General features: G+C 48.5%; 2 protein-coding genes across 9 annotated transcripts in view; both read right to left on the reverse strand.

Moving 5' to 3' along the window:
• Positions 1-8,376, reverse strand: part of MAN2A2 (mannosidase alpha class 2A member 2) — a 36,020-nt gene extending 27,644 nt beyond the window's left edge. For 3 of the 4 annotated variants that reach the window (XM_026709239.2, XM_087941787.1, XM_026709242.2), the window contains exons 1-3: positions 8,148-8,361; positions 7,815-8,072; positions 7,588-7,732 (exon numbers count right to left, since the gene is read on the reverse strand). In XM_026709239.2, coding sequence (XP_026565024.1) covers positions 7,588-7,732; positions 7,815-8,072; positions 8,148-8,279 — 535 coding nt within the window. In that variant the 5' untranslated portion in view covers positions 8,280-8,361. Of the gene's footprint in view, positions 1-7,587; positions 7,733-7,814; positions 8,073-8,147 lie in introns of all 4 variants that reach the window. The other variant, XM_026709238.2, reaches the window with a different exon arrangement.
• A 1,236-nt stretch (positions 8,377-9,612) lies between these two features.
• FES (FES proto-oncogene, tyrosine kinase) lies at positions 9,613-23,977 on the reverse strand. Of its 5 annotated transcripts, none has more exons than XM_026709360.2 (18): positions 23,510-23,977; positions 22,747-22,920; positions 22,515-22,611; positions 20,272-20,455; positions 19,827-19,964; positions 19,604-19,732; positions 19,273-19,395; positions 18,654-18,840; positions 17,783-17,875; positions 15,644-15,853; positions 14,351-14,473; positions 14,227-14,280; positions 13,350-13,468; positions 12,634-12,728; positions 12,217-12,340; positions 11,708-11,865; positions 11,377-11,499; positions 9,613-9,958 (listed from the first exon to the last, which is right to left on the reverse strand). In XM_026709360.2, exons 1-18 carry the CDS (start codon positions 23,723-23,725, stop codon positions 9,816-9,818), a joined length of 2,490 nt encoding a protein of 829 aa, XP_026565145.1. In that variant the 5' UTR covers positions 23,726-23,977; the 3' UTR covers positions 9,613-9,815. The 5 variants fall into 5 exon arrangements, with proteins under 5 accessions (XP_026565145.1, XP_026565146.1, XP_026565148.1 ...); XM_026709361.2 differs by having other exon boundaries at positions 17,783-17,869; positions 23,510-23,898; XM_026709363.2 differs by having other exon boundaries at positions 15,731-15,853; positions 23,510-23,898.
• Positions 23,978-24,073: the final 96 nt, after the last annotated feature.

Raw genomic sequence — 24,073 nt, forward strand, 5'->3', positions numbered from 1 at the left:
AGAGTGCTGTAAAGCACTATGAAGCGGTATATAAGTCTAGGTGTTATTGCTATCGAGAAATACATCTCTCAGGCTACTATTTCATTCTACACAGACTTTGCTGATCTTAAGACAGCATTTGTATCTCAAATCAAGCTATGGGACAAGCTGTATAATACCACCATGGATAATACTTTCTTATTTGCACATTACATGAACGAACGAAGGTAAGAGTAAGATGTAGTTTGAAGGATACCTGACAGTATGAATTCCAACTACCAAAGGTGTAAGATGAGGCTGCATACTGGCACTTCTTTTATTTAATTTTTATGTGAATGATGTGGATAAAACAGCTGGAGAGAGTGAAGTTTCATCCATCCAACTAGCAGAGAGACATTAAATTATACTACTGTGTGCAGATGATGCAGTAATTCTCTCAAGGATGCCTACTAGACTCAGGAGAGCTATGGACACCTTTGTACATTGTTGTAAAGAGAAGCAGCTGGAAATCAACTACTTAAAACTAACTTAATGGCATTTGCAAATCACCCTAAAAAGCTTACCTGGATTATTAACAACTGTTCCATCAAACAGGTTGAATGCTTTCGATATCTAGGGGCAATCTTTCAGGCTACTGAATATAAAAAGGCTCATGTTAACTATGCTTCAAAAAAGGAACATCAAAGTGCAGCAGTTATTCTAAGATTTTATTGTATTTTACTATACCACTGTAGGTTAGCCTCTTAAAAGCTTGATGACTGCAGGTATGCATTAATCCACAAGCTTTTAGAGACTAACTCTCTAGCCCAATTATATAACTGTACCGTCTTCTAACTTGTCCAGTCTAAATTCTTAAGAGCAATTTTTCAAGTTCCACACTGCATCTTTAATTCGGTAAGCATGGAGGCTGGAATGGTGAGATGGGAGACCAGAATTTGGCAATTCTACAAAGTGAGGTTAATATTCTTCCCTACAGGCCTATCATGTTGGTATTAGAAGTTTCAAAGGGGGCGGAAAAAAGCAGTTTATAACAAGGTCCCCCTCCTAGGAGTCTCCCCCACTTATTAGTATCTCTGTGCTATGAGCAGGCTAGAACCCACCCTCAAATAAGGCCTGTATCCAAGATATGCAAGTGGGAAATACTACTTGGCTTCCCATGATGGACAGTCAGAGACACCTCCTGGTGCATGACGTGTATCTCACACATCTTAACATTCCCCACCAGAGAAGGGCCTTTAACTTAGCCTGATGTAATGTGCCACCTTCGGATGTCCTAGGTACAAAAGATGCCATGCCCTTTAGGAAGATGCCCTTGGCAGTCAGGACACATAGAAACAACCAGATTATTTTGTACTGCCAGTTTTACACAGATTCCCAAAATGCTCTCACTGCCCCACTCCTGGCTTGTAAAATAGGATATAATGATCAGCAGTACAAGCAATTCTTACTTTCTGATATTAATCCTGAAATAACTTATAAGATTGCCAGGTTCTGTGTGGTGGCACACAAAATTAAACAAAGAATAAATAAGAGCAACTGAACTTTTTGAGTAAGTAAATGGCTTTGCCTCAGCCTTACCTACTGGTCATTTTTTTAAAGTCAGCTACTGTTCTGTACCTTCCTTAGATTTGTCAGGGGCTCTATACAGTATTTCTTAATTTTAGGTTAGTAAAATAATAAGAATAAAGCTTTTTAGCAAATTTTTCTATGTATCACTCATTTATTTTTGGATGTTCTGGATCTTTGAAAACTATTTTCTCCTTCATTCTGGTGATTAACAACTGCAATAAAGTTATTTGAATTTGCTCATGGAGTGATTTGCTTAATGTGTGTGAAGGCTGAGATTGTGCCTGTCAACTGGAAGAATGTGTTGATAGTTCCTGTATGTGAACAGGAAGGAAGCAAACACTGAAACATTTAGACTGAAAAAGACTAATGAGATGTTATGATGAGAGATATTTCTCTCTTGACAGGAGATGAGATCTGGGAACAAGTATTTTTAGTGCAACATCAGAGAAGGTGATAAGGGACTGAAATTGTCTGGGAGAAGGGAATTCTTTTAAATAATTTTTTACTGTACTTTTTTTTACTTTCTATAGACTTCTTAGTTTAATTTTTTATCCTTGTATTTGTAAACTTTAAAAATATATACAAAAAGGGGAGGGACAAGAAGCAACATTCAGGATTTCCAATGCACTTTAATGCCGGATGGGGAGGAGGTGTGCCAATCACATTTCTGCTCTTTCAATGTTTTTTTCTTGGCAGAAGCGAGAAAGAATCTCAAGCATGTCAGCTATTTTAGAGGAAGTGTATGATACAGTGAATAAGCTTGAATTTCATTTCTGTACAAATACATTTGTGGCTTGCCTTCTGAATATGGTGAGAATAGTATAAAAGTAGTCCTTAACTTATGACCCTTCATTTAAGAACCATGCAAATTTAACACCAAAAAATGTGACTTATGACTGGCCCTCACAACCATTGTACATCCCCACAGTCACATGAGCAGAACTAGGGCGCTTGGTAACCAGCACGTGTTCACGTCAGCTGCAGCATCCTGGGGTCTTCTGATCACAACTTTCCCAGGGATCTTTCAATCAGCTAACTCAAGGGAGGAAGCTGGATTTGCTTAATGATCACTTAACTGATCTTAGTGGTTTGCTTAATGACAGCTGCAAAAAGATCATAAAACTGGGTATAAGTCAACACCCACATTGCTTAGCAGAAGAAGTTCCAGTTCCAATTGTGATCATAAATTGAGGATTACCTGCAACAGGGAAATAAATATAAGGGAGAATAACGAGAATACTTAGCCAGTGCAAGGTGAGAATGCTACAATCTCCTCTTGGATAGGTGAGATATTTTTGGAATCCTTGCAGGGACATCACAGGTGTGTTAGTTGGGGAATGTGACATGTTCATCTTAGCGGATGAAGTCACATTATTGGCCAAATACCAATAGCTTGTATATTAAATAGCTTGTATGACACAAGGAAGAGTAAGTACTTGAAAATGAATTCCAAAGACCAAATTAGGTGCGTCTGATAAGTTCATTCCCAACAGCTGCATATTATCATAAAAACTGAAAAACTACAGCAAATAGAACATTTCCTTAATATTTTGGCATTTTAAAATATTCAGCTTGCAACAGAAAGTATTAGTGTATAGCGGGGGTCTTCAAACTTGACAGTTTTAAGACTTGTGGACCTCAACTCCCAGAATTCCTCCTCCAGTCATGTTAGCTCAGGAATTCTAGGAGTTGAAGTCCAAAAGTCTTAAACTTGCCAAGTTTGAAGACCCTGGGTGTATGGACTGATGATTTAAAGAATGTTTGTCAAAATAAGTGAAACTGAAGCATGCAATTGCCCAGTCTGTTGGGGGTAAGAGGTGAAACATAAAAACTTGGTGTCCTTGGAATGGGCAACTTAACAATCTGTACAGTAAAATAAGAAGAGTGGGAGAAAGAGAGAGTCAAGAATGAATCAGTGCATAATGAACATTGACTGAACTCAAATGTGATTGACCAACACAGAAAATGTCGTTATGGTTTGGTCAAAGAAAGAGAATAAAGGACTACAAATATATGAAAGAAAATTGAATGTCTTCAGAGAAAGGAGAAGAGTGTGGGAAACTGGTGCTGAAATATTCATAGACATTAGAAGAATAAAAGGCAATATAGGAAGTGGTGCACATCTGTGATAGAAATTCCTTTGTGCTCTGGAGCTTAGTTGTTTGCTTGCAGATGTTTCCACAATATCAAAGACCTAATTATAGAAGAAGATGAGATTAAACTTTCATTTAGTATCACAGCACTATTTATATCATAGATCCTGTGAAAGAATGCATGGTAGCAGTACCACAGAACACACCTGACTTAACTGGATATACTAAGATTGAAATACTCAGAATCGTGAACCTGATCAACCTTTCCCTCACAAGAGGGAGTTCTCAACTTATGATCACAACTGAACCCAAAATTTCTATTGCTAAGCAAGAAAGTCCCATTTTATGATCGTTCTTGCCTACCTCTTAAGTGAATCCCTGTAATTAAGTTAGTTATGCAGTTATTACCATATTTTTCAGACTATAAGACACTCCGAGGTATAAGACGCAGCTAGATTTTAGGGAGGAAGACGAGAAAAAAAAATCTGCCTCTGTCTCCCAGCAATTTGCCTCCTTGCAGCAAACAGCAAACAGCCTGATCAGCTTCAGCCCAGCCTGATTAGCACAAGCAGTTGATTGGCGGTTGGATCAGCCACCCAACAATCAGCTGTTTCAGGCTGCAGGGATCACTATCGCCTATTGCCACTTCCGCTCACCCTGCAGCCTGAAACAGCTGGTCGTTGGGAGGCTGATCCAACCGCCAATCAGCTGCTCGTGCTAAATCAGGCTGTGCTGAAGCTGACCAGGCTGTTTGCTGCAAGGAGGCAAATGGTTGGGAGGCAGAGGCCGAAGGGTGGGGACCGGTGAGTGGGTGGGGCTTCGGCATCATTCACTGTATAAGACGCACAGACATTTCCACCCACTTTTGGAGGGGGAGGAGTGTGTCTTATACACTGGAAAATATGGTAAATGATCACAGGACCCTGGGACAGTGCAACCATCATAAATATGAGTCAGTTGTCAAGTTTCCTAATTTTGATTATGTGACTATGGGGATGCTAAAATGATCATGTGGAAAATGGTCATGTCACTTTTTTCAGTGCCACTGTAAGTTGAAATGGTCACTATACAAATGGTTATAAAATGAGGACTACCTGTACCTACTTTCACTTTGATGGAAAGACCTAGCAACAAACCAGAGGAATAACCTGATAGGGCAACCACTCCAGGACTCATAGCAGAGACTGTAATGCTGCCTCTAGAAACCACAGCACTCCCATACATAGACAACATAAAAAAGGAACAACCAGAGGAAACTTGAGTAACACTCAGTTTGTTAGAAAATGAGCAACTATATACATATTTTAAATAAACAAATAAGATAAAGACCCAAAAAATTATCAACAATATCTTCAAAGGAATAAAATTCCCAAGGGAAGAAAAAATAGACAAGCCTGACAAACCTCTCCTTCCAATTGTATCATTGCCCCCACCTCAAAATTATTAACCAAAAAGCCTCAGGACCTCACAGGGGGAAGCAAATACTCCATCAACTCCCCATGACAGGCCTTCAAAGAATCAAAGGCACAACAATAGATGAGGATGAAATGAGGCTCTCATTTGATGTCACAGACCTTTTCACATCCACAGAGCCAGAATTAAGTAAAGAATCCAGGACAACATTTCATCTCATCAACCTCTGCTTAACCACATACTTTCAATTTGAAGGACAAACAAATCATCACTTTCAGGACTTATAGCAGAAGTTATATCTGGAATCAATAGCACTTTCACAAATTCAACCCAAAATATGGATCAGGTATGTACAGTACACCTTTACCATAATAAAAAAGGACCACTTAGAGAACACCCACAAAACCACCACCAACATCTTCAAAGGAATCTAACTCACAAAGGAAGAAGAAAACAACTCGCTATCCTTCCTGGTTATCCTTATCAGCAGAGACTGTGAAGGCACATTAGAAACACAAGTATACCAAAAAGTCACCTACCCCAATCAAGTGCTCCCCTACCAACTGCTCATAAGAGAAGCTTTGTAAGAACTTTATTTAGAGACAAACACAACCACTGCAGCAATCCTGACTGGCAGTAAAAGGAAACTGATCATCTATTTTTTTATTTTATTTTTTACATTTGTTTACTGCCCATCTCACCGTGAGGTGACCTTGGGGGGTTTACCATGTTAAAATATACATCTCGCAATAAAATGGATATCCACAAAACTTCATCAAAAAGTTCCTGACCACTCAAGCCAATATAACATAACATGCACAAGCTGTAAAAAGTATAATAGTGCCATACATCAAAAACATCTCAGAAACTACCAATAGACTACTGCAACCACATAGTATCATCATAGCACACAAACTAACTAAAGCTCTCTAAAATATCCTAAGTTATCAAAACAACAACAACAACCCAGCAGCCCCAGAAGTAAAAACATACAGTGGAAATAAAGACTGCAACAGCCAATATGAAGGCCAAACAGGCAGAGAACTGCCAGAACGCATCCATGAACACAACTAAGTCAGAAGAAATGATAAAAAATATTTAATTTCACAACACATGGACAGAAGTAGCCATAGTTTCAACTGTGAAACCGTGACCATCCTAGACCAAACCAAGTCTGAAAACCCTAGAGATTTCCTAAAAGCCTGACATTCTGCAAGAAAACAACCCAGCTCAGAGAACACCAAGGATTCCACAGTTCAGCCTTCAGCTGCATTATTCTATTGAAAGTGATTCATGAGAGAATAGAAGGGGAAATCATCAAATTTGCAGATGACACTAAGATGGCAGGAATAGCCAACACCCCAGAAAACAAGGTCAGGATCCAAAAAGACCTTGACAGACTTGAACAATGGGCCCCATCCAACAACATGAAATGTAATGTGAAGAAAAGCAAGGTTCTACACCTAGGCAGGAAAAACCAATGGTACAAGTAGGCGAAACCTGGCACAAACACAGTAACTATGAGAGAAATCTGGGGATCCTAATGGATGATCACTTAAATATGAGCTAGCAGTAAGCGACAGTAGCAAAAAAAGCTAATATAATCCTTGATTGTATAAGTACAGAGGCATAGAATCAAAATCAAGTATTAGAACCACTTTATAAAGCCTTAATAAGGCCACACCTGGAATACTGCATCCAGTTTTGATCACATTACAAAAAAGATGTTGAGACTTTGGAACAAGTGCAAAGAAGAGCAACTAAGACAATTAAGGCCTGAAGACAAAAAATCTGGTTGCAGGATTTTGGTTTGGCCAGTTTAGAGAAAAGAAGGAATAGGGGGGGGCATGATAGCAGTATTCCAGTATTTGAGAGATTGCCACAAAAAGGAAGGGGTCAACTTAATTTTCAAAGCACCAGAAGGCAGGACAAGAAACAAAAGATGGAAGCTAATCAACTTGGAATTAGGGAGAAATTTCCTAACAGTGAGAACAATTAACCAGTGGAACAGCTTGTGGTCAGAAGTTGTGGGTGCTTCATCACTGGAGGTTTTTAAGAGACTGGACAGCCACTTGTCTGAAATGTTAGAGGGTCTCTCGCTTGAGCAGGGGGTTGGACTAGAAGACCTCAAAGGTCCTTTCCAGCTCTATTTGGATTGCTATGCGATGGGGGTAGAGTACTTCCAGGGACATTTCCTGCTCTATTAGATTGCCTTTTCCCAGGTACATATGCTTTTCTAATCATGCATTTAATCTTTGGTTTCCCATTTAATTCTTTTCTGCCTCTGTATCTGCTTACTCTGGAAGGGAAGAACCGAAATGGGGTTAAATCACAAAGGCTCAACGGAAGGTATGCATCTGAGCAGTCGGACACTGAGTGGGTTGCATCCCATTCTGCATCCTTCCTCTCCAGGACCAGAGGGGGACCTGTGGCGCCCAAGGGCTCCACAAGCACCCCCTCTCCGCCACAGGCCCCGGCCAAACAGCCCCTGAGTCCTACCCGCAGGGAAGACCCTTCTGCCCCGCCGGCTCACCTGGGTCGTTGTGGGAGTGGGGCACCACGAAGACCTGCAGCGGCTGCGCATCCCACTCGTGGGGCTCGTAGGTGATCTCGAAGCCCTGCTTCCACGCCCCGCCGTCCTGGTTGTCGTAGGGCAACAGCGCCGACACCGCCAGCATCTGCGGGCGGAGGTTGGAGACGGCAGGTGCACCGGGCGCCCCCCCTCCCCTCCCCCGCTCTCTCCTCTCACCCGCCGCTCACCTGCAGGTCGGGCTCCGGGGGGGCGGCGCGCGGGCCGAGCCGGCAGTCCCCGGGCGCCACGGAGAAGAAGGCAGGCCGGCCGTCGGCGGGCAGAGCCCAGGAGCCGTTAGGCAGCCGGAGGGGCAGCGGCGCGCTCCGCCCCTCGTGCCCGACCGTCAGCTCCAGCACCGAGTCCTTGATGCGCCCGATGATCTCGTGGTTCTCCTCCAGGAGCTGCTCCAGCTGCTCGATGCGGCTCTGCAGCGCCGAGATCTGGCTCTGCGGGGGGGGCGCCAGGTCAGCCTGGGGGAGACCCGCCCGCGCCCCCGCCCGCGCCCCCCCGCCCGGACTCACCCGCGGCAGGTGCCCCCCGGGGAGGGGGCGGGCGGGGTCGCGCTGCACGTGGTCCAGCATCAGGTAGAGCGAGAAGACGGCCACGCAGAAGACGGCCGCTCCGCACACCGTCACCTGCTTCTTCAGCTTCATCGGCCGCGGCGCCGCGGGGCCTCGCCGCCCCGACCCAGCTCCTCCGCTCCCGCCGCCGCCGCCGCCGCCGCCGCCGCTCCTGCCCGCGCCGCCTCGGGAGCCGCGCCTCCGTCGACGCGGTCACAGCGGCCCCTGCCGGCCCGGCCGGAGCGGGCGGCCCGCTGGTCCCATCCCGCGCCGCGGGCCTCGCCCCCGAGCTGGGCCCGGGCCCCGGGAGGTGGATCCCGCGCCTCGGAAGGGCTGGAAGGCAGGCGGGGCGCCGACTCGTTCCCCAAAGGCCCGCCGGGTTCCCCGCGGGCAGGCTCCCCGGCTTAGCGTCCGGGACCGCTGTGTTGCCGCCGGTGGGCCCTGCGGTTGGGGTCCCGCAAGGGCTACGCGAGGGTCCGGAGGCCCAGCTGCCCGGCCAAGGGCTCCGCTCCTCGCCTTTCCTGGCAAAGGCCCGAAGCAGCCGCGGTTGACGCTCTCCCGGAACCCCTTCAGGCCCCCGAGCGGCTCTGCGAGCTCTTAAGGGAAGCTGTGGGAGCCCGGCTTTCCGTTTAGCCCAAAGCGCCGGCCGGGGGGAGGGGGCGGCCTGGATGAGTTGTTGAAACTGTTGTTGTAAAATGGTCTTAATAATGACCGAAGCCTTTGCCACCCGTATCTTCCCGCTGAATCTGGCACATTAAATAGCCTCATCAAAGATGAGGGAGACAAAAAGAGGAAGGCATGAATGAGTCAAGATGGAGAAGCAGCCGATATACATCCCCATCCCCAGGGCCTTCGAAGAAGGGAGGGCAGGATCAGCATCTGGTTCTCCTGCAGGATTTGATCCCTGTGCCTGGATCGCTCTGGGGTGGCCTGTTGTTAACTGGCCATGGCAGTTTATGGAAAGAAGGCCGTTGATGCAGATTCGTGATTCTTTGAAAGGCTTTGGCTTGGAGCTATAAAGACAAGCTGTCCTGCTGCTTTCCTAGGAACCAGGATGGTTTGGTTGATGTGTTTCATTGGGCCTGGCCTCCTTTAAACCCTTGGTTGTGTTTGGTCATGTGGATCTGGTGCTATATCCAGGTTGTAGATGGTGCATATTGTGGCATGTTTTGGATGAAGTATCTTGCTTTGTTTCTGGTATAAGGCTTCTGTAACCATCATGAAGCTTCACTGTTAAATTTCAATTGAAACATTTAAACCTACCTCACCCCAACACAGTGAAGTGTTTATACAGTACAAGGCCTTTTACTCCTTAAATTCCTTCTTCTGTAGCTTTGTATCTTATCTATTTTATTTGAGGTGAAGATTGGGACTTGCTTTTAATTAAGCATGCATTTTTGAGGATCTAATCCAAACTTTATAATTATTATTATCAACTTTATATAAAATACAGATAACTTCAAAGACCAAAGCTTTAGGGCTCTTCTGGCCACCATTGCTGAATGCTTGGCAGGTGACCTGATTGGAGATGGTTTGTGTGACTAGAAAAATATGCCAAGAGTCGAATAGTCTGGGATGTCAGCACAGGATTTGAGAAGTGTCCATGCAAACATCCTGAGGTCAAGGTTCTCAGCGTTGCTTCTTCTGAATCACAATCAAGTCTTGGAGTATGGTACTGAAGCTGGGTCGTTTCTGTGGTTTGTATTCCCAGCACTTTAACATGAGCTGGTATACGTCTTCGGGACACTGGTCTGGAGCACTCAGACGAGTACCTGGCAAAAGAGGCAACCAGGTTATAGAAGGGACATATAACAAGAAACAGAACAAACTCCTTTTCACAACTCACTTAGTATCTTCCTGAGAATTAAAATCAATCAACCAACCAATCAAATAGGACAGACCAACCAGCCAATCAGAAACCTGATTATGGCAGTTAAATTATTATATCAGAAACCTGATTATGGCTGATCTCTGCACTAACCATTTTTTAAGTCATCTTTAAGGACATGGCACATGGCAATTGCCTTGCAATAATCCAGTCTGTTCATCTAGAAATGACCTTGGCTGGCAAATCAGCCAGAACTGATAAAACTATTTTTCATACCACTGAAGTCAGCAAATGAATGTTAATTGTTGAAGTCCAACAACGAAAGCCAAGAGCAATGATTTTATCTTCAAACTGTCTTAATGACTAACAGCAAACCTGTCTGGAGTTGTGATGTTTCTTTCTACTTATTTAGTTTCTTATACTTATTTAGTAGAAAGCTTTTACCAGTAAAGAGCCTTGGTGCAACATGAATTGTGAAGTTATTTTTGTTTCAGATATCACCATCTGCCATTCAGTTTTACTATATGAAAACAGCCTATGAGGGAAACCAAGTGGGCAGACCATTTCATACTCCAATCCAAAGTGAGCAAATATAAGGCAGATCAAATGAGGAATTCCTGAAGAAGATTCAGCAATTTGTCAGAATCTGTTGTATTTTGGTCCATGTGTGTGTAAATACTCTGTGTGTGTGTGTGTGTGTGTGTGTGTGTGTGTGTGTTTATTAAAATTTAAAATCAGGTAAAAGCTAATGTTAATATAAAGAAGAAAAAGAACAACTAAAAAAAGAGAGAAAGAAAGAGAGAAAGAAAGAAAGAAAAAAGGACAAAGAAAGACAAAGAAGTGGCTTCCAATCTTCTTTGTAACAGTTATAAGTCAAAATATAAATTGACCACTTTCTCTAAAGTTACATTTGGATTCTCTTCTTGCTGTAATCTATCCTATTTAATCATCAAAACAATACATTCATTTTTTCTGATTTATGCAAAAAATCCATAAGGGGTTTCCAGTCAGCATTAAACTTAGATATTGTCTTTTGTCTACTCAAACAAATCAACCTGGCCATCTCTGCAAGTCCCACCATCTTCACCAACCATTCGTCCACTATAGGTATTGTCAAAGAATCTATTGGATTCTGAAAGCAGAGCACCTGGGCAACTAATGGCTGAACCTCCATGGCTTGATCATAATATCGCCCCTCTCCCTTCCAACCCTCCAGCTTCCTGCTCAGGTCTCAATACCTGAGCCACTCCTGCAGCAACCAAGCAGCTCCCAACCCTTTGCTGAGTTTTTGCTCAGATCCCCAGCCATGGACTATGCCACTCTCTGCCTCTTGCTCCCCTGTAAAGCCCTTTTAGGACTCACCCTTCTCCACAGCTTCACGGGTCTGCTGGTTGCTCATATTGGCATATGGTGTGGCACCCAGGCTGAAAGCCTCCCAAAGCAGGACCCCAAAGCTCCAGACATCACTTTCTGAGGAATACCGACCTAAGGAGTGGGGGGGAGAGTAGCAGGCATGAGCTGGAAGCATGGAGGCTGCCCATAATCTTCAAGGAGAGATTTCTGTCCGGGATTAGACAGGGCGGTTGCAAGAAGCTCAACATCCATATGGCAACAGCTGAAAACAACTCAGCCAAGGCTCCGCAGCAGGCCTGGACTATGGCATTTGCAGGGCCAGAGCCAAGGAACTATGTACCGTAACTGAGTGCCTCTGGAGCTGTCCACTTCACAGGGATTTGTTTCATTCCACTCGTGGAGGAGTAAATGCCATCCACTTGTTCCCGTGACATCCCAAAATCGCTGATTTTCAGAGTGTTACTTTCTGTCACCAGACAGTTCCGTGCTGCCAGATCTCTGGAAAGTAGCAGAATCACAGGCGCCAGTCAGGCGGTTGCTCAGAGTGAAGTCCAGTTGTGGTCAGGTACTTTTCCAGCAGCCTCTGCAAATGGCCATCTCGCCATTTCTCTGTCCTCTTCAAACAGAAGAGGGGGGCCTCCCGGCTTTTTCACCAGGGTACAAGGCGACTCACTCGATCAAGTCTCGCTCAGCGTAAGTCTGCCCCTCTGATCGCAGCAATCAGCAGCCTCAGTCATGGGACAGATTGGAAAGGGCCATCTGACATCCCCAGGCAGAGGCATCTGGGAAGCTCAGCCAAACCTGACAAGGCCCTCCTAATTGGCTGCAGGTTGGGCTGAGCAGACTCACCGGTGGATGCAGTGCTTGCTGGCCAGGTATTCCATCCCTGCAGCAGCATTCTCCATCATCTTCAGGAGCTCCTTGGCTGTGAGCCGAGCCCTCTCATTGCGCAGGAAGGTCAAGAAGTCGCCCCCTGGGAAGGGAAAAGGCAGAGGCTGGGACCACTCTGGCACAGGAGCACCCCCATTCATGAAAACTAGTTCAGCCTTCCATCAGCAGAGCTCCCTGAGGTCCAGGGGTGTTCAGGTGAGCAACAGAGAAAAGAGGAGGGACACCTGGGCATTCATGGAGTAGCCACGATCAAGTAGGTAGAACATTCTTAAAGCCAATATAACAACAGCCAATCCCTTATTACTTCCTGTAAGCGTTGGTGGAAAGCAGAATACGGGGTCCAAGAAAGCAAGAAGAGCAAAAGGCTGGACTTACCCTTTACGAGCTCCATGACAATGTAGATTGGCTGCTTCTGAGTACAGACACCAATGAGCTGCACAATATTGGGGTGGCTATACTGCTTCAGGATCCTGCAGGGGGAGTCAGAGAAGACATAGCTGGAAGGGGATGGTCCACGACCGGCTTCCCATGGCTTCTCCAGTCATGGGAAAGTGGGTGGCAGTTACAAAATACGCAGTGCAGAAGATCAGCACATGCTTCATCAGAAGAATTGCTAGCACCTTTGTGTGTATTGGTGGTTAGCAAAAGGATTGGGATAAACCGGATGATACAGGAAACGTATCTAATTGCCAAGAGTACCGTCTTCAATATCTCTGGTTAAGGAAGACTTGCAAAAACAATACTGAAGCCTTCGCAGCCAGCTTCCTTGGACCCAGGGGCCCCTGCTGTGCCTGCTGCCTCCTCTCAAATGCTCAGAAAAGGAGCCCACAGTGTCAAAGGCGGATGTGCCATGAGACAGCAAAGGTAGGGGATGGCCAGGGAATCACACACAGGCTCTCTGCTGATCTGCCAGAGTAAGCGGAAGCTCCGAATGCCTCCCTCTGGGAAACTCCCCACAATCTGCCTATAAGCTGGGAAAGAGCTGGCCACTGGATAGCCAGTGAGAGAGCTGTGCGTCCTCTAAACTTCTATTGAAAGGGAGATCCTGAACATGTTCTTGAACGCCTCGGCTAACAAAGAACCATACGTACCCAGCCTCCTGAAGAAACCGGGCCTTCAGCTCATTTGGAAGCGTTTCACGGCAGGATTTCACTGCCACTGGAGTGTTACTGCCACGCAAGAATCCACTGAAGACTTCTCCAAAATTGCCCTGTGGAACAAAGGGCGAGGCCACATAGCAGCAGCCCCTCCTTTGGCATGGCAAGGAGTAGCCAAAGGCTAGAAAAGTGGGCTCAAAATTTGATGCATTCTGGCAGAACAAACAAGTTCCTAAAACTTCTGAAGAACAATTGTTAAGTGCCTTCACAACTCAAGAAAGACCAAACACCAACCACTAGCACAAGATTGCAGCAGAATATAAAACAATAATTAGAAATCAATTCAATGGAACAACATTAAACCAACACAGCTATACATTTTAATCAATACCTTGGAATAGAACAGATCATATTATTATTTAAAACTGGCCTCCATGCAGAACTATCAGCTAAATAAGCCCTTCCTCTAATCCACAAAAAGGTCTTTCAGCTCCTTCGTAGAGTGGGAAATAGACTTCCAGAGAAACAAAGGGTGTGATTCCAGAGTCGGGTCCATCCCTAAAGGCTTGGAACCAGGAACTCACAAAGTCCAACAAAATTGTCGGGTGAACTTGTGCAGCAGTGAACCCAGAGCCCTGGGGCATCCAGAGCAGGGCCTGTTGACCTTGTGCCCTTTGGTGAAAAACTGGACAAGGAGCACATCCAAAAGCAGATAACTTCCTTTTCAAAGGTGGCGGGGTGGAGTGGGGAACTGAAGTTTGTGAATAAGCTATTATTCTAAAAGGAAAATTCTGGGCATGGATGAAGGCACAACCAATCAGCCAGGTGCTTCCTCAATTCAGAGGGGTTGCCCTGCCGAGACGTCGCTCACCTGCCCAATGCGCTGCCCCAGCACGATATCTTCATGGTCCAGCACCCACTTGTCCTGTTGGAAGAACAGTCCATTATTTTCCCCCAAAGCACTCTCCAGCACATCACCACCATTGGGCTCCTACCTTGGGGATGGGCTTGACCAGTACAATGCCACTTTTCTTCGTGATGGGCTGCCTGGACTTCAGGAAATGGTCAACCAGCAGTGGAATGGTAGGGAAAGCTTCACTCTCCAAGCGGTACAGATTCTGGGGGAAAGAGCATCCTGCCATTACTCTGGAGGACTACAGTTTGTGGGGACAGTCACTTCCCTTCTATGCCGTTGCTTCCTCGTCTACATTTTCCTAAAAGAAATAGGATTCTCATATCAACCCACATCCTCCCAAGCCAACTGGCGGCAGAACTTTATTTCACACTAGAACTCTTACAAAGAATTTCCCTCCTGCTAACTTCATTCCCGAAGAGGGCCAAGAATTGTGGGTTTATCAATACATGTATACAAGGTCACAGTACACAGCTGGCCCAAGATCATATCCAACTGAAAATCACAATGTAGAAAATAGGTGTCAGGTTTCTGCTGGAACACTGTCACTCTGAAAGGGAGGGGAAATACTTCTTGGGGGTTGAATGAATGCTTTGGCTTTTGCTGTCACCACATGGGAATTGGGGAGGGGGACTGGGCCATCAGGATGGATTCCCTCCCAGCTGGTTCCAAGGCTGCGGCACCCATCCCACCTCAGAGTTCTCATAACACCTTTACGACATTGTATTGGCTACTAGTGGATATAGCACATTGTGTGGGGGCTGAACAGGGGAAATTAGTTAAACACTTCCCATGGGAATCCTCAGACTTCACCTGACTTCCTTCAATCACTTCTCTCAATAAAAGTTCCTTGTAAAATACCATTTGTTTCAAGAGTCATGCTTTCCTAAGAAAATAGTTGAGGCAGGTCCTTACGATAGGGAATGCCGTCCTTTGCACAAACAGCTTTTTTCTAGAATATACCAGAGACTTCAAGCAAGTGGCTCAAATTTCTTTGACCAGAACTCCAGCCCAGAGAACTTCTAGGCAGATGCTATCGACTCCTTGCCAATTCACTCCACTTGCATCAGCCTTCAGACCCACCACCTGCCAAATTCTGTATCTGTGCTCTGATGTGTTAAAGGGCAGCACTGAAACCCAGCTTTGTTGTGTTCACTGGCAATCTCATGCACAAGATTCTGGGTTCTTGGGGGCTCTGCTCTGCTCAATCAAGGCCCCTAGGTCTTACGTTAAAGGGCCAGAGAAGTCAGTACTGGAGTAGAAGGCTTGCCCCCAATGAGCAAAGGTCAATGGAACATGCCTGATGGCTTGTTTGCACAAGGTGTACTGAGCCTGGGCCTCCCACTGCTACCCTGCTGTTCCCTCAAGCACTCACATCAGCAGCCTGCAGGATGAGGTGTCGTGGTTGCCCATCCCACAGCACTGAGAGGACGTACTCTTGTTTGCCTTGGCTCTCACGCACCAAGAAGTCACCATTAGTCTGCAGAAGCTTCTGCACCTCCACGCGGGGAATGGCACCATGGTACCAGGCCTGCTGCCCAAGGGGCTTCTGCACCTCAGGGAGCTGTGGCAGAGAGGGTGGCAGCTGTGGAAGAGACAGAAGTTCAAGGCACTTTCTTCCCTCCAAGTCTCCTTGAATAGGAAGAATCACTTCCAGTACCAGGAGATGGTGGGCAGATCCCTTCCTTGTAAGCAAGAAAGCAAGAAGAACTTGGAGAAGGCAGGAGGGGGAAAGGAGAACACAACTGGCTTTGGGAGTGGAGAAGGAAATGCAAGAGAAACAGGACAAACTGGGCAATCATCCGGTACAGATAGTTCTCATTTAGCAATCACTCATTGAGTGCCTAGTTACAGCAATGCTGGGCAAGGAAACTTATCACCAATCCTTACCATCAAAGCTGCAGTGCTGTTGCAGTGAGCCTGGAGCTGTGTAATCAGGATTTGGCAACCAGCATGCAGTAATAATGGTTGTAGCATCCCGTGGTAGTCACATGATCACCACTGCAACCTTCACAGCCAGCTTTCAACAAGCAAGGTGAATGGGAAAGCCAGCAGGAAATTGCAAGTCACAGTCACATAATAGCATGCTTAAGATACAATTTGTTTAATGGCCATTGCCAGAGCTACCATCAGAAATCAGTGCAGCCATGTGATTTTTCATTTTATGACTACTTCACTTAGCAACGGAGTTGCCAGTTTCAATTAGAATTAACTGAACACTATCTGATCAGCAGGTGTGTGTGTGTGTGTGTGAGAGAGAGAGAGAGAGTTGACACACTCCTCCTGTAGTGCTTCCTGTCATACACTCACTATTCATAAAGATCTTTGCTGAGTTAACCACTCATAATCAACATCACTTCTAAGTAAGTGTTAAAGGTAACACAATGGCACCCCATTCAAGTGGGGGCAGGAACTTCATCCCCAGGATCAGAACTGAGAAGAGGGAAGAAGTACCCTAAGGCTGCATCCAGGTAGCAGTTTTGACCTTTTTGCTCTAGGCTGGCTGGCAAAATCTGCTTCCACGTGGCAGAGAAGCACAAGAGAGGCAGAGAGGACAAGCAGAAGGCCCAACTGGGCTGGGCATGATTGGGGTGGAGGGGGCCCTTCCCTTTGGAGATAGGCTCTACCTCTCCTTGCACAACAGCAGAGAGACCAGGCCACCCACTGACCGCCCAACTCCATCCCCTTTGAAAGAAGTTGTCCCTGGTTTCCTGACCCTTCAGCAACAATAACCCAAAAGACTGGGGGGTTGGGAGGGGTGTGGGTGGGCTTGGCAGTTCCAGAGGGTCCAGCGGAGAAGCTGCAGACAAGGCTTCTGTCTGGAAGAGGCGGAAAAGGCCGGTGCTAAGGCCACAGCTACATTTTCCATTTTACTTTATTTTTTATTCCATTTCTATAGCTCTCCATTTCCTCTGAGGAGAACTGAGCCTGGTTCGGCTTTAGATTGCTCAACTTCACTGTCCCTCTGTTGAAGTTCTTCTGGTTTCCTCTTTTTTTCTTTTTTTCTGATCATAGGAAATGCCTGTAGATCTCTCAGTTTTGCCCAGCTGACGTTGCAATTACGCCACTTTCAGTTCCTTATGAAAAGCCAGCAAGTTCAGAATTTGTCTAGCTACCCTCCTCTGCCTTTGCTCAGACTGAAATCCTCTTTTTCTTTTAATTACAGACCCATTGCTCTCACCTCAGGACTCTCCTCGTTCCTGCTTTGCCCTTCTCCTCCCCCCGCCCTCCCCTGGCCTCTGCTTGCTGAGCACCCTGGCCTTCACACATTACACTATTTTAAGAATGTTAAGCTTGCAATGTTGGGGGGGTGGCCGTAAGATGTTTTAAATTATTTTATCTCAAAACAAAGGTAAGAAAAATTGTGCTGTTTCTGAATAAATGCCAGTTTTATACATTCTTCATCTAGCATATTTTAAGGGCAGATGTTTGGGACATGGGGCCTTTTTGGCTTTGCCTGGGCAGGAAATTCAGCTGGGCAGGGAGGCAGCAACAAGGGAAGATGGCCACTCACGGAGATACGTGGACGAAAAATGCCTGAGATGTGATGCTTCAGGGCCTCCAAAGCCGGCGGCGTTCGGCCCCAATCTCGTTCAGAGTCCTGCTCCTGCCAAAGGAGGGCAGAGGGTGAGTTGGTGTGGGCAGTAGGGGCAAAAAACCCAAGCTCAGCACTATGTCAGAGACCACCCTCCAAGCAGGAGTGGGCTTCAAAAATTTTAGCAATGGGTTCTCTGCCCAGTTGCTGGATAGGCGTGGCCATGGTGGGCGTGGCCTAGTCAGCCTCCTGCACCACAGCCTGTGTGTGTGTGTGCTGTTTTTGCCCTCCCTAGGCTCCGGAGGCTTTCCTCCAGAAAGGGAGGGCAAAAACTGCCTCCACAGGCTCTGGAGACTCTTTGGAAGTCAGAAACAGGCCCATTTCCAGCCTTCCCTCAGCTTCTGGGAGGCCCGTTTTTCACCCTCCCTGAGCCTCCCCCACTGCCCCCCCACTGCCCCCCCCCACTCCCTGCATTTACCTGCAATGAAAACAGGCCGCATGGGAACTCCGGGGATGGGAGGGGAGGGGTGGGCGGGACCAGCCAGGAGTGGGATTTGGGAGTTCTTTGAACTGCAAGGAATTACCTAGGGGCTCTCTTGAACCCCTGCAAACCCCCAGCAGTGCCCCCCCCCACCTCCAAGGCTTGGAATCAATCTTGACTACCCGCAAGAGCAACCCCCCAAGGCTTGGAATCCAGCCCACCCAGGAGGTGGGGCAGAGAAATAGGAGCAGCTGGACTAAGCCTGTTGCCTGTGCCCCTCCCTTCTCCCTGATCAGCACCACAGGCAGCCTGGGCCATGCAGGCATGCCTTGCCTTGCTCTGGCTTGGCAGGGCACTGCTTACACCCACCCCGGAAGAGAGTGACTGCCTGTCGCCTTGCAGATCTGGGGCAGGTGGAGGGTCCAGGGGTCCCAGCTCATCCAGCTTCTGTTGCAGCAAATCCCTTTGGGCCTTGAGTTTCTCCTGAGTGGCCAGAGCAAGATGGAGAAGGTGGCAAGCTTCATGCAGGGACTTCTGCCTTCCCAGGAGGAGGATGCTACAGAAGAGAAAGAGGTGCATTGGACAGAGCCCAGAAAAGGAGCACCTCTGGGGCAGAAGATCAAGGGAGCGCTCCACCCTCCAAGAGGTAGGGGACCTCTGGCACAAAACGTATTTGCATCCAGCATGTGACTTCTTTGGGGTGGGCCTGCAGACAGCAATTAAGCAAAGAAAAATAAAAGCTTCTCTGTGCAAAGGACGACCTTTTCTCTTAGATCAGCTGCTGCATGAAAAGACTGTGGGAATGAGTGAGTAGCCTTCAAGGACCACCTTCGCCCCCCCCATGCCTCCTACATCATAGGGGTGGGGGATGCTGGGGACATCAGGCAGAGAGAAGAGAGAGTTGGGAAAGGCTTTGGAGCTGTGGAATGAGGGAGTTGCCTCCTCTTCTGGCCTCTTGGCAAGATCTGCTTCAGTGGCACAGGCTCACCGTTTTCCTGGGCTCTCTGCCATCTCATCATTCTGGATTTCAGCTTCTAGCATCTGGACCCGCCGGCGATGGGCGTCAGTGCTCTCTGTGGCATTGATCAGTTCCTCCTCCAGGGAGGTCAACCTGCAAAGCAGAGAAGGGGGTCTCCTGTCTCACGCGGAGAGGGCAGCCCCATGCTGGGCTTTGTGAGCCCAGGCTCAGCTTCCGTGGCAGCCAGTCAGGACAGGCCCATCTCTCTTCCCCCATCCACAGTCCCTGGCCTCAGCAGTGCCCATGTAGGTGGGTTGGACCAGCACTGTATACCCAGAGGGCCCCGCCTTCCCCTACACACGTGTGCTGCAGGCTTTCCAGGGTGAGTTCGTTCAGCTGGAGTTGCCCCTCTTGCAGGACCTCCATCTCAGCCTCCTCTAGCAAACTCCTATCAAAGGTCACCATGCCTGGCACCTCCTGCTGCTCACACCTGGGAAGAGAGACCCCAGCCATCCTGAGAATGAAAAGCTCCTGGCTCCTCCCACTCCCGGCCAGCCAGGAGACAAGCCCTCAGCAGACACTACCTGCAAGCGGGGAGGAACGTTTCATAGTCGGTGGCTGGCTGGATGCGGTCGATGGCCCTGCCCATGGCTTGGTGCACAGCCACCATCTCCTCCTGTACCAGGCTTGTGATGCTGGCATACTCTTGCAGGGTTGCCTTCCTGTTGGAACAAATGCAGGAGGATGGATAGAAAGAACAGTATTCACACCTGCACATGCGGATCCCTCTTGGACATCAGCAGGATTGTATGCCGAGTGCAGACAAGAAGCATGAAATATTAAGCCAAAGGAATTAAGGCTTACCCAATTGAGGTAAGAAAAAAGGGCTTTGTTAACTGTACCCCAACAATGGCCACTCCACCCCTCCTCTCCTTGCAACCGGTTTTGTTTCACCTGAAGGGAACTGAGCCACCCAGCCCGAATCCCACCTCCAGCCCAAGCCCATCTGGGGCCAGCTGCGGCTCTCACGTGATCTGGGCCATCTCCTGCAAAAGGCCATGCAGGGACTGGAGGAGGCCGGGCAGGATCTGCTTATAGTGGAGGCTGTGCTGCACCTCCGCAGCTCGCAGGGCCAGCACGTACTGGTTGTGCAGGGAGTAGACCTTCCAGAGGCTGCGGACATACCTGTCCTTGGCCTTCTCACGTTCCTTGCCTGAGGACAGAGCCACAAAAGTGAAAGGTAGGATCAGACCATTCCCTGACTCAGATGAATCGACTCTTGCAGCTCCATCCCCCTGAAAAGGATTCTTCCATGTCCCTGGGCTAGCAAGACCAAGAGTGGGACCTTGGCAGATGGCAGAGCCCTGCTAAAAATCCCGAGGAAATGGGCTCCAAAGAACAAACACAACTCAGCATAAGCAAAGGGACAAAATAATCCTAACTGAGCAGGTGACAATTAGGGATATTCTGTTCAGTGAAAAATGGAGATGTGGCTACTATAAAAAGAGCAAATTCAGAATGGAAAGCACCGTCAACTGGAGGAAAAATTCAATTTTTAATGTAACGTCCCTATACAAATCAATGGTACAGCTACTCTATTAATACTACCACAGTTATGATTGTTGTATCTCAAAAAGAAAATTCTGGATTTAGAAATGGTACAAAAGAGGTTACTTAAACAACTGAAGAAGCATGGCAACACACCTGCAAAGAAAGGTTCGTTCAAGCCCACTTAGATTTAGAAAAAGAGCAGATCAGATGTGACAGAGTGAGCATATTGCACAGAAATATGACTGTGTCTCTAAATAGTGAGGCCTTATTAAAGTTTTTTAAAAAAACAAAGTACCAAATCAAAAAACCAGAAAGCATATCAGGGAAGGGCAACCAAAGTGGACTCCTACTTAACAATTCAACACCTTCAGGGAGCAAGCAGATCATGCCCCCTTCCCAGGCCTGCTGAACGAACCCGATGTACGAGAGGCCAACAGGACTGGGGCCATGTGGGTTGGCTTGGCAGCAGAGAGGGCACATTGCTTGATCTCAGCAAGAGGCACCTGGCTGCATCACCCAGTGGAGGAGGCCTGGAGGGGCAGAGCTGCCTCTCTTCATGCAGCCCCTCCACCCTCTTGGACATCTTTCAGAATGCCCACTTTATCCTTAGGCCACCTGAAAGAGATATGAGTCACCGGATACGTTTTTTTTCTCTGCACCTATGTTTGTATGTTGCTCTTTTGGATCGTGTCTTTTTAAAAATGTTTATTATGTGGTCTTTGTTGATTATGAATTATTATTGAAGAACTGCAGTATGTTAATCGTGTCCAACATCCAATGAATCAAGGTTACAACTCTTCACTCTTTTAACTGAAATACACCAACTTGTCCAGATCTTGCTGATCAGGACAAAAACAATCCTGCAGCAGTTGGGCCCTAAACTGGGGAGGACTTTTCAAGTGCCTACCAGTACACCAAGTGGTGGATGGCTGGTTGACAGCAGCCAGAAGCCCAGCAATAATAAGCACAACTTGCAGAGTAGCTTTGTTACACGGACAGAGGGGTGGGCAAAGGAGGCACTTATTGAGCACACATTCTGGACCATTGCAGTTATCCCAACTGAGTTGATTTAGGCCAGAGTGATTGTGAGAAGGGTCTCCAAAATGGTCTGTGGAAGGGCTTCCTCAGCCACCTGCTTAATGGGCAGGAGCTGAGAATCAAAGAAGGCACCCAAATGACACATCAGGTAGAGCTGAGAAGTGCCACCTCTGAGAATTAAGATGCTAAATCACTGTAGCCAAAAAGCCCTTGAAATCAGAGCTCATGAGGTCTTGCCACGGTTGAGCCTATGCCTGGTCTCCGAGTATCAGGATAGGATTTCGCAGCCTTCCATCTGGCTGGGGTAGAAATGTAACTTCATCCTGCACTGAGGGGGTAACATAATTCATTCTACCTCCAGTAATGAAGAGAAGGTGGAGTCCTGTGGAACCTCAGCAGGGGCCTCAGGCTAAGTCTCTGCCTGTCTAGCAACACCAGAGAAGCCCTGCAAAACGATGCCTGGGGCATCACGGAGAGTTCAAGCAGGACCAGAGAAGTTGCCCCATCCTGCCTGGTCCTTGACAAATGCTACTGCCATCGGGCATGGTCTCCGTCCCAAGAGACGTCAAGACTAGGACTCCTTTGGATGGCTCCTTTGGAGACCTCTAGTGGGCTCTTGACAGAAAGCAGGATGTGAGGTGAGAAAGGCTTTGCTCCCATTCTTCCCCTGGCAAAGGACGCACCTTTGTTGGCCTCCTGATATTTGCGCTTTGCCTGGGCACACTCACGGATGTGGCTGCGGTACTGGGCTCTCAGGCGCTCCGGCTCTTGTTGGGTGGTCTGGAAAAGCAAAGAAGGAAGCTCAGAAGGGCTGGTAGCCCGGTTGATTTCCCCCCCCCACACACACACACATGCTTCCTGGCCCTTTCCCTGGGATCCTGTTGGTGACAAGAGGACTCAGCCAGACAGTTGTACCCGGATGAAATCCTGGTTCATTTGTTGCCACTGTTCACCGTAGCACCGGTGCAGCTGCTGCTTGTCTTGGATGAGCAGGGCCAGCGTGTTCAGGGGTCCAGCCAGCAGGGCTTCTGTGTGGCGTTCTAGAGCTTGGCTCAGCGCCTCGGTCTGGGTCACCAGGGACCACCAGCACTGCAACAGAGAAAGTGACCCAAAGCCTGCAAAGTATGGTCTATTCCCACCTGAGGAACTTAGGGGGGAAGCTGTCTGGAGACAGCTGTCTGTTGGGCAAAGATCTTTCTGAAGAAAGGCACCTCACTTTGCAACCAGTCTGCACCAAGCAGAAGGCAAGACAGCTGAAGGAGGGCCTGCTGACTCCCCCCTTCACTGACCCCCTGACGGCCTGATGGTGGAAGGAAACATGCCTCCCAAATCAGCGGCCTTTCTCTCCTCCGCGCTTTGGGCAGGCCCAACTGTGAATCTGTTCGATGCGTTTTGACCTGACTCCACGCCGGAGGAGCCACTGCTCTTTCAGAAGGGTTGCCTGACCTCTCTGAAACGGCCCTGCAAAGGTAAGGGCGGCCGTCGGAGGCCCCAGCGGAGAAGCGCAAAGGCACCGGCTGCTCCTTGTAACCCGCCTGTCCCCACCCGAGAGCCGCGCCCGTCCCTGGGCATTTCGGATGCGCCGAGGCTGCTCTGGCAGCGTGAGCGCGAGCCCGGACCCGGCGGACCGGGAAGGCGCCGGCCGAGGCAAGGCGAGATCCCGCCCGGGGCCGCCTACCTGGCCGATCTGGCCGCCGAGGCGGGGCTGCCGGCCGCCTTCCTGCTTGCCGGCCAGGCTGTGCATCTGGTGCAGCAGCGCCGCGTACTCTCGGTCGCTCTTGGCCCGCTGCCCCATCCACTTGCGCAGCCCCTCCAGCAGGCGCACCTCCGACTCCTGCAGCTGCAGCAGGGCGCTGTGGCCCTCGGGGCAGCCGAGCGCCAGCCCGAAGCCCATCGCCGCCCGGGAGGCAGCCGGGCGAGCTCGCCCGCCCCGCCCCACCGCGGAGCCCCTGTCCGGGAGCCCCGCCTGGCTGACGCCCGGGAGACCCGCGCCCCTCCTCGGGCCACGTCGCTCTCCGAGACCCCCGAAGCCGCCCAGCCGCCCTTCGCCAAGTCCGAAGGGCGAAAGAGGAAGAGGAAGCCTCCCGGCAGCCGCTCGGTATTGCGCGATGCCTCTTCCTGCGCCGCTTCTCCTTTCCCCGCTCCAAGGGCAAAAGAGCGGGCGGGCGGGCGACTCGAGGCCTCTCAGGAGCCCCGGCCCTGGCTTGGCCCACGAGCGGACGGAGGGCGGGGAGGCCGGAGC

The sequence above is a fragment of the Pseudonaja textilis genome, chromosome 13 (assembly GCF_049901715.1).
Source record: "Pseudonaja textilis isolate UNSWEBS1 chromosome 13, rPseTex1.2, whole genome shotgun sequence".
NCBI lineage: Eukaryota > Metazoa > Chordata > Lepidosauria > Squamata > Elapidae > Pseudonaja > Pseudonaja textilis.